At 44.2% G+C, this 14,985-nt stretch overlaps 1 protein-coding gene across 5 annotated transcripts in view; it reads right to left on the reverse strand.

Moving 5' to 3' along the window:
* Positions 1-14,985, reverse strand: part of LOC143766844 (protein S100-A16-like) — a 338,554-nt gene that overhangs the window by 60,985 nt on the left and 262,584 nt on the right. For 4 of the 5 annotated variants that reach the window (XM_077254855.1, XM_077254864.1, XM_077254847.1 and 1 more), the window contains one exon: positions 9,958-10,548. In XM_077254855.1, the coding sequence (XP_077110970.1) occupies positions 10,393-10,548 (156 nt within the window). In that variant the 3' untranslated portion in view covers positions 9,958-10,392. Of the gene's footprint in view, positions 1-7,067; positions 7,173-9,957; positions 10,549-14,985 lie in introns of those variants that run through there. The other variant, XR_013213647.1, reaches the window with a different exon arrangement.

Raw genomic sequence — 14,985 nt, forward strand, 5'->3', positions numbered from 1 at the left:
CGAGCTCTGCCATGCTCCCGAACAGTGGTTCCCCCCCACATATGGGGTATCAGCGTACTCAGGACAAATTGGACAACAACTTTTGGGGTCCAATTTATCATGCTACCCTTGTGAAAATACAAAACTGGGGGCTAAAAAAATCATTTTTGTGAAAAAAAAAGAATTTGTATTTTCACGGCTCTGCGTTATAAACTGTAGTGAAACACTTGGGGGGGTTCAAAGCTCTCAAAACACATCTAGATAAGTTCCTTAGGGGGTCTACTTTCCAAAATGGTGTCACTTGTGGGGGGTTTCAATGTTTAGGCACATCAGGGGCTCTCCAAATGCAACATGGCGTTCCATCTCAATTCCAGTCAATTTTGCATTGAAAAGTTAAATGGCGCTCCTTCCCTTCCGAGCTCTGCCATACGCCCAAACAATGGTTTACACCCATATATGGGGTATCAGCGTACTCAGGACAAATTGCACAACAACTTTTGAGGTCCAATTTCTTCTCTTACCCTTGGGAAAATAGAAAATTGGGGGCAAGAAGATCATTTTTGTGAAAAAATATTATTTTTTTATTTTTACGGCTCTGCATTATAAACTTCTGTGAAGCACTTGGTGGGTCAAAGTGCTCACCACACATCTAGATAAGTTCCTTAGGGGGTCTACTTTCCAAAATGGTGTCACTTGTGGGGGGTTTCAATGTTTAGGCACATCAGGGGCTCTTCAAATGCAACATGGCGTCCCATCTCAATTCCAGTCAATTTTGCATTGAAAAGTCAAATGGCGCTCCTTTCCTTCCGAGCTCTGCCATGCGCCCAAACAGTGGTTTACCCCCACATATGGGGTATCAGCGTACTCAGGACAAATTGTACAACAAGCTTTGGTGTCCATTTTCTCCTGTTACCCTTGGTAAAATAAAACAAATTGGAGCTGAAATAAATTTTGTGTGAAAAAAAGTAAAATGTTCATTTTTATTTAAACATTCCAAAAATTCCTGTGAAACACCTGAAGGGTTAATAAACTTCTTGAATGTGGTTTTGAGCACCTTGAGGGGTGCAATTTTTAGAATGGTGTCACACTTGGGTATTTTCTATCATATAGACCCCTCAAAATGACTTCAAATGAGATGTGGTCCCTACAAAAAAAATGGTGTTGTAAAAATGAGAAATTTCTGGTCAACTTTTAACCCTTATAACTCCCTAACAAAAAAAATTTTGGTTCCAAAATTGTGCTGATGTAAAGTAGACATGTGGGAAATGTTACTTATTAAGTATTTTGCGTGACATATCTCTGTGATTTAAGGGCATAAAAATTCAAAGTTGGAAAATTGCGAAATTTTCACAATTTTCGCCAAATTTCCGCTTTTTTCACAAATAAACGCAAGTTATATCGAATAAATTTTACCACTAACATGAAGTACAATATCTCACGAGAAAACAAGGTCAGAATCGCCAAGATCCGTTACAGCGTTCCAGAGTTATAACCTCAGAAAGGGACAGTGGTCAGAATTGTAAAAATTGGCCCGGTCATTAACGTGCAAACCACCCTCGGGGCTTAAGGGGTTAAAATCTGCAATACAATTTAGGTATATTTTGACCAATAATATCACATACAAGGAACAAATACCACCGCGCCATGACCAGACCACAAATTACAACCACAGTGATCGAATAATATCACATACAAGGAACAAATACCATCGCACCATGTCAAGACCACATATTACCACCACTTGGTGACCAAATAGCACATTCAAGGGACAAATACCACAATACCATTTCCAGACCACATATTACCACCACATAGTGACTGAATACTACAATACTGATCAGTAATTTAAAAAAAACCAAAACACAATACTATCACCATAAGTGCCAGTATTCACAGGAGATCTGTACTTAGTATGCAGTGTCTGTGTAGAGGTAATACAGAGATCACTGGTGACATTATACACAGGATCTCTGTATATAATGTATAGGTAATACAGTGATCACTGGTGACCTTGTACACAGGACCTCTGTATATAGTATACAGTGTATAGTGTCAGTGTATAGGTAACACTGACTCACCAGTGACATCTCTAGGTGAAGTCCTTCATCTTTCATCCAGCACAGACCGCCATCATTTCTTTCAGCCAGGACTCGTTTCTGCAAGAAATAACACAGTTATCTCGAGCTCCGCTTCCAGAACACATTACTTAATTTTTCACAACTTCTACATTACACCACATGGAGAGAAAAAAGGCAATATAGTGTCACTCTGCACAGTAACAGGACCGCCCCCCCCCCCATTTAAAACAGTATACTCAAAAAATAAAATAAATACATCACTGCAGCAATAATATCCCTTAATTAGCCCCTATGGTAATAATATTCCCCACCCTGGCCCCGTGTGTCTCATTCCTGGCTCCAGCCATATGTTCTCCCATCCTGCACTCATGAGTATCCATTCTACACCATATGATCTCCCCATCCTGCCCCATCTGTCTCCATCCTGCCCCATGATCCAATCCTGCCCCATGTCTTTCATTCTGCCCCATGTCTCCAATCATGCCCCGTGTCTACATTCTGCCCATGCCTCCAGTCCTGCCCCCAGTGTGTCCAGCATATTACCACCAGTGTGTCCAGCAATCTGCCCCAGTATGTCCAGCATTGCCCCAGTGTGTCCAGCATATTACCACCAGTGTGTCCAGCAATCTTCCCCAGTATGTCCAATTGTCCAGCATTGCCCACAGTGTGTCCAGCATTGCCCCAGTGTCTCCAGCATTGCCCCAGTGTCTCCAGCATTGCCCCAGTGTGTCCAGCAATCTGCCCGTGTCTCCAGCATTGCCCCAGTGTCTCCAGCAATCTGCCCCAATGTGTCCTCCAGCATTGCCCCAGTGTGTCCAGCAATCTGCCCCAGTGTCTCCAGCATTGCCCCAGTGTCTCCAGCATTGCCCCAGTGTCTCCAGCAATCTGCCCCAGTGTCTCCAGCAATCTGCCCCAGTGTGTCCTCCTGCATTGCCCCAGTGTCTCCAGCAATCTGCCCCAGTGTCTCCAGCAATCTGCCCCAGTGTCTCCAGCAATCTGCCCCAGTGTCTCCAGCAATCTGCCCCAGTGTGTCCTCCTGCATTGCCCCAGTGTCTCCAGCAATCTGCCCCAGTGTCTCCAGCAATCTGCCCCAGTGTCTCCAGCAATCTGCCCCAGTGTCTCCAGCATTGCCCCAGTGTGTCCTCCAGTGTGTCCTCCACCGTGTCCAACAAAACAAAACAAAAAAAAACAAACAGAGTCTCCTCACCTGACCAGCGCTCCAGGCGGCGAGCTCCCTCCAGCAGTGCACACTCGTCGGCGACTGACAATGACGTCAGCTGCCAGCCTCCAATTGGCTGGCGGCTGTTGTTAACTATTGACGTGCGGGCGCGCGCCCGCACGTCAATAGGAAACCGCCGCAGCGCCGGAAGGGGCCCGGTGAGCAGATGAGAAGGGGCCCAATGCGGGCCCCCTCTCTCTGCCCACCGGGTCCGGGGGCACATAAATGCCGGCGGGCATTCACAGTCACACTCGGGCGGATTATCAGAGGGTCAATCTGTGCGGTAGCCCAGGGCCCCCCCACACCACTGGGCCCTGGGCTACCGCCCATATTGACCCTCTGATAGTCCGCCCCTGTCTCTTATACTCGGGATGATGCTGTACGGCCCAGCCAATCACTGCACGACCATAACAAAGATGGCTGCGGCGTTTCATGGCCTGGCAGACAATCCCTGCACCGTGATTGGTTCTCTGAAGTCCGCCAAAACTGCTGGGTGGATACTGCAGTTACCGCCGAATAATCCCGGAAATGCTCGCTGCTCACCGAGTACAGCGATACTCGGGCGAGTAATGAGTAGTGGCAAGCACGTTCGCTCATCACTAATTCTAACACTTTATTAATTGTTCGCTGGATACTTTGTTTTGTGTCCTCCATTTGTACACTGATTGGATGCTTCCATAATAATATTATCTGTATATATACTTTTTGCCCGGTCTGGTTTTTGGTACATATTTTTCTCTTTATTTTAACTTATCTAATTCCTTGTTTTTTACCATCTCTATTTACTGTATAACTTTGAGTAATCCTCTTTTATGCTGTTTATATGTTCAGGCTCCCCTTGTTTTCTGTGCCACCACTTTACCATGTATTTATAATAAAGGGGTTTTAATACATAAAATCCTGTTTCACCTCTCCTTTATTTATTTATACTTTTTCCTCTGACCTTCATTCGGTTCTCTCTCTGTTGGGTTCTCCATGGGAGACTAGAAGCTGCGATCATCTGATTGCCTCTGCTTCACATAGGCTACGTTCACATTTGCATTGTTGGGCGCAGCGTTGGCAATGCGACGCAACCAACAACGCATGTACACAACGCAGTGTTTTGCGACGCATGCGTTGTCATAAGATCCTACAGATAGGGACTTTCGGCGCAGGGAAAACGCTACAAGTAGCATCCCCTGCGCCCTGTCTTGTGCGTTTATATGATGCATGCATGGTAAAACGCAGTACAACCCATACCGGCGCATGTCCATGCGCCCCCCATGTTAAAGATAGGGGCGCATGACGCATGCGTCGGTATGCATCGACGACGCTGCGCCCAACAACGCAAATGCGAACGTAGCCATAGCAGGGCTGCAGCCCTGCTCTATGTAGCAGAAATGCTCACTTGCTATGAGCAGAGACCGCTGGGCAGTGCTCATAGCCATCTGGCAATGACAACCTCACCGGTCTCCTGCAGACCCCAGGTTGTTATGCCAACCCATCAGCAACCCGCAGTCATGTGACACGGGAACCGATGGGCAGGGTTAATGATGCGCTTCATGTGCATGCATGTTAAATGTCGCTGTCAGAGATTGACAGCGGCATTTAACATTTTAACAGCAGTGGGTTGATCCCAATTCCACCCGCGGCTGTTAGGGGAACATGACAGCTGATCAGATCAGCTGTCATGAGCCAGAAAAAGTGCGGGTTCATCCCAGGAGCGCACACCAAAAAGGGGGGAGGCGTTTAATGTTGGCTATATCAGTCATTGGACATTAAGGAGTTAAAATAAATGCTGACATAATTTCTGCTATTACTTCCTCTTGGGGTTGGGCATTTCTTATTCTTGGTACTCTAACTGTAAAGAATCCTTTACTACATAGAAGTCTCCAAGTATAATGTAACCATGAGTAAATTGTGTATAAGGCTGGTTTCACACTTGCGTTTTGATCTGCAGCGTTTGTAAAAAAAAACGCAGGTGGTGAAAAAACGCATGTAAGGCTACGTTCACATTTGCATTGTGCGCCGCAGCGTCGGCGCCGCAGCGCACAACGCATACAAAAACGCAGCAAAACGCATGCACAACGCTGCGTTTTGCGCCGCATGCGTCCTTTTTTTAATTGATTTTGGACGCAGCAAAAATGCAACTTGCTGCGTCCTCTGTGCCCGGACGCGGGCGCCGCAGTGACGCATGCGGCGCAAAACGCAAGTGCGACGCATGACCATGCGCCCCCATGTTAAATATAGGGGCGCATGACGCATGCGGCGCCGCTGCGGCGCCCGCCGCTAATGTGAACGTAGCCTAAACGCGTGCAAACGCTGCGTTTTTTAGACGCATGTGTTTCTGCATGCAGAAAAAAAACGCGGCGTTTTGATGCGTTTACATGCGTTTTTTCCTACATTTACATGCGTTTTTTCCTGCGTTTGCGTTTTTGAAACGCATGCTGAGAAGTGTGTGACAGCTGCCAATCATCAAAATCAACTAGAAAACCCACTATTGATAGAATTAGCTAGGGTTAGGGTTAGGATCCCTAGGGTTAGAGTTAGGGTTAGGGGTAGCTTTTTATTAGAAGAATGTCCTGGTCACCAGGTCACTGATAAGCCACCCCCCACCATCAAGGTGATAAAGGGATCCAAACCCTAACCCTACCCCTAACCATAACCCTAGGGATCCAAACCATAACCCTAACCATAACCCTAGGGATCCAAACCCTAACCCTACCCCTAACCATAACCCTAGGGATCCAAACCCTAACCCTACCCCTACCCCTAACCCAAGGGATCCTAGGGATCCATAGGGATTGGCTATTATGTTGACCTGGAGACCAGGGCATTCTTCTAATAAAAAGCTTTGTTCAATGTGGACACCCCAAGATATATGGTATTGCTATAGAGTACTAAAAATATAAACTCGGAGAGTATTCACTGTCATATTGTTAGGGTTAGGGTTAAGGTTAGGGTTTGGAACCCTAGGGTTAGGTTTAGGGGTAGGGTTAGGATCCCTGTATCACCCTGATGGTGGGGGTGGCTTTTCAGGGTGTATTCTTGTTTTTTTCTATAAAAACGCATGCGTTTAAAACGCAAGCAAACGCATGTACGCAAAAACGCATGCGTTTCCATAGACATCAATGTATTTTTTGACGCAAATCAAACGCAAATGAACGCATGCGTTATTTTGAGGCAAAAAAACGCCTCTGAAAATTACTACATGTTGCATTTCTGCAAAAGAACGCATGCAGCAAAAAAACACATGCGACGCAAAACGCGGCAAAACGCGTACGAAAAAAACGCATGCGTTTTTAATGTTAAACAAAGGGAAAAAAAATGCATGCGTTTTTTTCGGTAAAAACGCTGCAGATCAAAACGCAAGTGTGAAACCAGCCTAAGAACTATCTATCACAAGTCTGGGGCTGCAATTTTTTTAGACTGGTGATTTTTCTATATATCCTGTTGTAACAAAACAAAAGAAATTGATCGCAAAGAAGTGTATCTGCCATACCTGAATTTGTCAAATACATCAATAATAATGAATACAATCTAAAATTTACATCCATCTCATTCAAAGCAAATATTACAAACCATCTCCACAGCAACATATATAAAATCCATGATACACGCGCACAGTAATCATCCTCAACACACTATTAAATCTATCCGAGCAGGATAGAAACTAGGGAATCACATTCCAGACTTATAAAAAGGGGCTACCCTATATGTGGACTTAAAATAGAGCACCCAACACTGTTCAAAGCAAAAACAGGGAACATGTGATGGAGAAAAGACATCAGAATATGGATAATAAACCAAACCTGTTTTATCCATACATCGTCTCCGATTTAGTTGGATGAAATCCACGATTTTGAAACATGGACAGATTTGGGATGAGGATTCCACTATTGGCAATATTGTATCACCTGCAAATGAACATAAACCAAGTTATCATACAGAGCGATTTATACATGTGGAAATCATGGCGGCAGGACCTTTACATATCATGACAATACATGGAATCATGATATGAATTGTGACACTCAGGATGTCCTCCATGTTATAGAGTGCTCAGGGTGATAAGGTTTTTGACAACTATGAGAGACAATTACGGTACCTTTCACAACTGGTTCAGGACCCAACAAGAAGGGGGGCACTGCTAGACCTAATATTAACCAACAGGCCAGACCGTAGGGGGCATACAGAGCAGAATTTTAATATTTGCAGATGACACTAAACTCTGCAGGGTAATCAATACAGAGGAGGACAATTTTATATTACAGGATGATTTATGTAAACTAGAAGTTTGGGCTGATAAATGGCAAATGAGCTTTAATGCGGATAAATGTAAGGTCATGCACCTGGGTTGAAGTAATAAGATGTAAAACTATGTGCTTAATTCTAAAACTCTGGGCAAAACCGTCAATGAAAAAGACCTGGGTGTATGGGTGGATGACAAACTCATGTTTAGTGGCCAGTGTCAGGCAGCCGCTACAAAGGCAAATAAAATAATGGGATACATTAAAAGAGGCATAGATGCTCATGAGGAGAATATAATTTTACCTCTATACAAGTCACTAGTTCGACCACACTTTGAATACTGTGCACAGTTCTGGTCTCCGGTGTATAAGAAAGACATAGATGAACTAGAGCCGGTGCAGAGAAGAGCGACCAAGGTTATTAGAGGACTGGGGGGTCTGCAATACCAAGATAGGTTATTACACTTGGGGCTATTTAGTTTGGAAAAACGAAGGCTAAGGGGTGATCTTATTTTAATGTATAAATATATGAGGGGACAGTACAAAGACCTTTCTGATGATCTTTTTAATCATAGACCTGAGACAGGGACAAGGGGGCATCCTCTACGTCTGGAGGAAAGAAGGTTTAAGCATAATCACAGACATGGATTCTTTACTGTAAGAGCAGTGAGACTATGGAACTCTCTGCTGTATGATGTTGTAATGAGTGATTCATTACTTAAATTTAAGAGGGGACTGGATGCCTTTCTTGAAAAGTATAATGTTACAGGTTATATATTCTAGATTCCTTGATAGGGCGTTGATCCAGGGAACTAGTCTGATTGCTGTATGTGGAGTCGGGAAGGAATTTTTTTCCCCAATGTGGAGCTTACTCTTTGCCACATGGGGTGTTTTTGCCTTCCTCTGGATCAACATGTTAGGGCATGTTAGGTTAGGCTATGGGTTGAACTAGATGGACTTAAAGTCTTCCTTCTTACCTTAATAACTACAGTATGTTACTATGTAATGTGGGATGCACTTCACGCAACATTCACCCCTCAGAACGCATTCCCGACATAGTGGACATAGTAGCACCACCAATACCAATCACAAGGTATGACATGCACAATCTTGTTATTACTCTCCACCACAGACAGGCCTCCGCTCTGGGACAGTCCGGTGATCCCATAAAGGAGGTGAGGACAGAAGACGCCGACACTCTACACAAGCCTTGGAGATGTAGAACCTAGGTTTTCCTTTTCTGGATGGTCCGAATATGCAGAGATCAGGCTTCATTATTAATACATGAAAGCACCCCTTTCTCTATATATACATGCTTTACTACAGGGAGGCCGTTTCTCCTGCCATGTGACCAATACTCACCTGTACTTAGTTCCTTGTAAACTTCTCAGGATCCTTCACGCCAGTGCAGAATAGCCTTCACAAAGGTGCATCTGAAACGCGTTGCAGCAGTTTGTGTGTTATTCTCTATTCCATGGGCAGCACGGTGGCGCAGTGGTTAGCACAGCAGCCTTGCAGCGCTGGAGTCCTGGGTTCTAATCCCACCCAGGACAACATCTGCAAAGAGTTTGTATGTTCTCTCCGTGTTTGCGTGGGTTTCCTCCGGGCACTCCGGTTTCCTCCCACATTCCAAAGACATACTGATAGGGAATTTAGATTGTGAGCCCTATCGGGGACAGCGATGATAATGTGTGCAAACTGTAAAGCGCTGCGGAATATGTTCGCGCTATATAAAAATAAAGATTATTATTATTAATCCATCTGCTCCAGGATTTATCCATGGAATATGTAATATGTATTGTAAGAGTTTTTCAATTAAGGATCACTACTGGAGCTGGAACCCAGGACGAACGTCCATGTTCCTATTACAATGAGCCGCAAAAGGTGAGCTGGCAACACAGCTAATGTTGCTCACCAAGCTCAGACAGATGGGGACGGGGCTGGCAATGTGAGAAGTCAGATGTGTCTGTGTTGTGATCTCTACAGACGAGTTCGGGCAGGAGAAGTTGTCATGGTGGTCTGGACTAGATGGAAAAGACAGGAAAAGTGAACGATTCCATCAGAAAGAACATCCTCTGTAAGTCACCATCTATAACTGTGCTGTAATCTCTTCAGACGAGTCCTGGCTGGAGAAGTGGTCATAGTGGTCTGGGCCAGATAAGAAAGACATGAAAAGTGAATGACTCCATCAGACAGTATGTCAGCTGTAATTCACTATTTTGTGTTCTCCAGGACTGGTATCTACCACTATATGGTCACCGTATGGTGGTAATATCGGTCTTAGTATACAGATTATTTTCAGTAACAGCACGGCCATCTGCGGAGGTCCCCTACACCAATAGAGTGCACCACCATAGTTATAAATATAGTTACCTGATTAGTGGCCTACTCCGATGTTCACCCCCCGAGCCTCTGTCCCTCATCGTGGTATAAAACATCAGCATCACACCAGTGCACAGCAACAACTTTATAGTGACATCAGAACTATAAGATTTTGTAAACATATGGCTTTCTCTTGCCATATGCCACCTGTTATTACTCTATGGCCACTAGGAGGCACTGTCCTGAGGCTCGCAGGTCACACCCATTACCAAACATTACAGAAAATTACAGCAAGTGACGATTCTTGTTCATAATCGGCTATAGTAAATGCAGGATCATCCCCGCACACCAGCGATACACAACACACAGTCCAGCATGGGGATTACTCCCATCATCTGCAGGGAGGCTCATCATATGTGTAGTGAACAAACATGACACAATTGTTCCTTGACTCAGATAACACAAAATGACTTTCTGACGTATCAGTGGAATAATACACAGACAGTGCAATCCAGAAATACATGGCTCCAAGTCTGAAGATGAAGGGGAATGACAGGACGGGTGATCAGTGTCGCTCCTGGTACTGCATCGCCATCTGTTGGCTCAGCTTCAGGGCAATCTCTCCTATCAATGTCCAGTACTCGTCAAAACTGATCTTCCCGTCCTCGTCCAGATCCAAGGACTGAATCAACTTGTTGGCCGCCTCCTTGTTCTGGGTGTGCTGGGGACAGAGAAAACAGAAAAGATGACCAGAATTGTCACAAGTACCTCCATCGTCATCAATGCTTCTCAGAGAGGAGGTCACAATGTCTCCGGAGGTTGGAGCCACACCAGGGTCCTTCAGAGTAACCCCTTCATTACAGAAGATGGTGCTTACATAAAGAGATACAAATCTTAATTCATTTTATCAGTCAGCATCCCTGAACTCGGGGAAATTGGCCCAGAATCTGTCCAGATTAGGCATAAGCTTACAGTGGACACCACAGCCCTGTTTTGTGTGGTAGATTAACTACGTCAGCCCCACCTGGTGGCACAGGAGCTCTCTGACCACAAACCTCCTGTTTGCGAGCTCCTCCTTAGCACTTCTGTGCTTGAACTGCACCTTGTTCCTCCTCTTATATGCCTGACCTGTATAGTTGGCTTTGGAAGTAAAAGGATGGAGCACTGTGGTTCCAGGTATTGCTAGGGGAACCTGCCGGGAGTCACTGGGCTGATCGCTAGACGGTCTGTTCTTAGAAGGACCTCTTACATTGTGTGTGTGCTGGCATCTGAAATGCACGCTCCTGCTTAGGGTCTGTTACAGATTCCTGCGGCTGCTGGTGGAGTCTCTTGAAAACAGAAGTGGCAGCCTGCAGCACTGGTCTTGTCGGCGGCCCGGTATCATCTTGGACAATGTCTGACCGTGAGTCAGCTACAGAGGACATGGACGCTAGGTCAAGTTTGTCATAAACTGAACACAGTCTATTCCCATCACCATGTCATCATGTGGACTAGTTTTGGGCAATCTCTCAGGATGCTTGATTACAGATGGTTCATTATGTTTTAGCAGAGCATTTTTAATGATTTCGCCACTGGATCCACGACAGGTTCCAGGCTCCACAGCATTTTTACTGCTACCACCTGACTGTGTACGTACACACCATGATCAAATACATAGCTGCAGCTTTTGTTTCAGCCAAAAGATTTTTAATACGCCACCACAACATCGTAGACTTTTGCCCGCGCCCTGCTCTACTCTATCCTATTAACCCCATCACCCTTGCGTTTTCGTTTTTCGATCCCCTTATTCCCAGAGCCATAACTTTTTTATTTTTCCGTCAATATGGCCATATGAGGGCTTGTTTTTTGCGGGACGAGTAGTAGTTTTGAAAGATTCTATTGGTTTTACACCATATCGTGTACTAGAAAACATGAAAAAAATTTCCAAGTGCCGTGAAATTGCAAACAAAGGGAAATCCCACACTTGTTTTTTTGTTTGGCTTTTTTACTTGGTTCACTAAAGGCTAAAACTGCCATTATGATTCTCCAGGTCATTCAAAGTTCATAGACACCAAATATGTCTAGGTTCTTTTTGATCCAAGTGGTGAAAAAAAATTCCAAACTTTGTTAAAAAAAACAAAATGCACCATTTTCCGATACTCGTAGAATCTCCATTTTTCGTGATCTCGGGTTAGGTGAGGGCTTCTTTTTGCACGCCGAGCTGTTGTTTTTAATGATACTATTTTGGGGCAGCTATGATCGCCCATTATTCAATTTTAATGCCATGTCGTGGAGACCAAAAAAAACGTAATTTTGGCGTTTTACTTTTTTTCCCGCTACGCTGTTTAGCAATCAGGTTAATCCTTTATTTTTATTGATAGATCGGGCGATTCTGAACGCAGCGATACCAAATATGGGTAGGTTTGATTTAGTTTTTATTGTTTTATTTTGAATGGGGCAAAAGGGGTGGTGATATTAACTTTTATATTTTTTTATATTTTTAAAAACTGTTTTTTTTTTGTTTGTTTTTTCTTTTGACATGCTTCAATAGTCTCCATAGACTATAAGCTGCCATAGCCCGATCGGCTCTGCTACATAGATGTGATGGTCACATCGCCTCTACAGTCATGGCCAAAAGTATTCACACCCCTGCAATTCTGTCAGATAATACTCAGTTTCTTCCTGAAAATGATTTCAAACACAAATTCTTTGGTATTATCTTCATTTAATTTGTCTTAAGTGAAAAAACACAAAAAGAATTGTCCTAAAGCCAAATTGGATTAAATTCCACACCAAACTTAAAAAAGGGGGTGGACAAAAGTATTGGCACTGTTCGAAAAATCATGTGATGCTTCTCTAGTTTGTGTAATTAACAGCACCTGTAACTTACCTGTGGCATCTAACAGGTGTTGGCAATAACTAAATCACACTTGCAGCCAGTTGACATGGATTAAAGTTGACTCAACCTCTGTCCTGTGTCCTTGTGTGTACCACATTGAGCATGGAGAAAAGAAAGAAGACCAAAGAACTGTCTGAGGACTTGAGAAACCAAATTGTGAGGAAGCATGAGCAATCTCAAGGCTACCAGTCCATCTCCAAAGACCTGAATGTTCCTGTGTCTACTGTGCGCAGTGTCATCAAGAAGTTTAAAGCCCATGGCACTGTGGCTAACCTCCCTAGATGTGGACGGAAAAGAAAAATTGACAAGAGATTTCAACGCAAGATTGTGCGGATGTTGGATAAAGAACCTCGACTAACATCCAAACAAGTTCAAGCTGCCCTGCACTCCGAGGGTACAACAGTGTCAACCCATACTATCTGTCGGCGTCTGAATGAAAAGGGACTGTATGGTAGAAGATCCAGGAAGACCCCACTTCTTACCCCGAGACAAAAAAAAGCCAGGCTGGAGTTTGCCAAAACTTACCTGAAAAAGCCTAAAACATTTTGGAAGAATGTTCTCTGGTCAGATGAGACAAAAGTAGAGCTTTTTGGGCAAAGGCATCAACATAGAGTTTACAGGAGAAAAAAAGAGGCATTCAAAGAAAAGAACACGGTCCCTACAGTCAAACATGGCGGAGGTTCCCTGATGTTTTGGGGTTGCTTTGCTGCCTCTAGCACTGGACTGCTTGACCATGTGCATGGCATTATGAAGTCTGAAGACTACCAACAAATTTTGCAGCATAATGTAGGGCCAAGTGTGAGAAAGCTGGGTCTCACTCAGAGGTCATGGGTCTTCCAGCAGGACAATGACCCAAAACACACTTCAAAAAGCACTTGAAAATGGTTTGAAAGCACTGGAGACTTCTAAGCTGACCAGCAATGAGTCCAGACCTGAATCCCATAGAATACCTGTGGAGAGATCTAAAAATGGCAGTTTGGAGAAGGCACCCTTCAAATATCAGGGACCTGGAGGAGTTTGCCAAAGAAGAATGGTCTAAAATTCCAGCAGAGCATTGTAAGAAACTCATTGATGGTTACCGGAAGCGGTTGGTCGCAGTTATTTTGGCTAAAGGTTGTGCAACCAAGTATTAGGCTGAGGGTGCCAATACTTTTGTCTGGCCCATTTTTGGAGTTTTGTGTGAAATGATCAATGTTTTGCTTTTTGCTTCATTCTCTTTTGTGTTTTTTCATTTAAGACAAATTAAATGAAGATTATAATACCAAAGAATTTGTGTTTGCAATCATTTTCAGGAAGAAACTGAGTATTATCTGACAGAATTGCAGGGGTGTGAATACTTTTGGCCATGACTGTATGTAGTTGAATTGCTGACTTGCTATGAATGCCGACCACTGAGTGGCGCTTACAGCAATCCGGGACTGGCAACCATAGAGGTCTCCAGGAGACCTGGGTTGTCATGCCGACACACCGATGACCCGCAATCACGTGATGCAGGTCACCGGTGGGCTTATTTCCAGAAGCACCATTTAAATGCCGTTGTCAGAGTTTGACAGTAGCATTTAACTAGTTAATAGCCGTTGGGTGGATCGCGATTCCACCCGTGGCTATTGCGGGCACATGTCGTCTGTTCAAAACAGCTGACATGTCCCGGGAAAGATGTGGGCTCACTGCCGGAGCCCACATCAAAAGGGAGGTACACAGACATCGGCGTACGATTACGCCCGATGTCATTAAGGGATTAAACATTTTTTTAAATATCCTGTACTCTTTTTAGGTATTTTTTTTTTATTTTTCATTGGGAACGTGTTACAGATTATTAAAAAAATAGTATAAAAAATTTATGTATTTCAGATTATTGGATTCTGCTTTGTGTACATTTATACATGCCGCTCTCCTACCTGGCCGGAGACACGGACATTGGACAATGCAAGTAGATATATATCACAAGAAATTAGAGGACAATTTCCCTAGGAGAGTTTCTATACATGTTCTCATGCTTAGTGTCAGGGAGACCAGTTTTGTTTTAGTTCAGTTAGAAACTTGCAGCTCTCTGGCGCCCCCTTGCCCTCAGGTCAGTCAGGGAACTGCACCTAGGATAAGTAGTCACCAGACAGGTTGCCCTGTCACGTACTGGCTATCGGGGCACTGTGCAGTAAGGGCGGTGTGTGCATATCACCAGTCCCAGGCCGGGAATGCACACATAAACCTCCGATCTGTCACTGCCAGGATTCCAAATAACAACAGAACTCTAAGCGAACACCAGTTCCTCATTTAATATAA

This window comes from Ranitomeya variabilis, chromosome 1 (assembly GCF_051348905.1).
Source record: "Ranitomeya variabilis isolate aRanVar5 chromosome 1, aRanVar5.hap1, whole genome shotgun sequence".
Classification (NCBI taxonomy): domain Eukaryota; kingdom Metazoa; phylum Chordata; class Amphibia; order Anura; family Dendrobatidae; genus Ranitomeya; species Ranitomeya variabilis.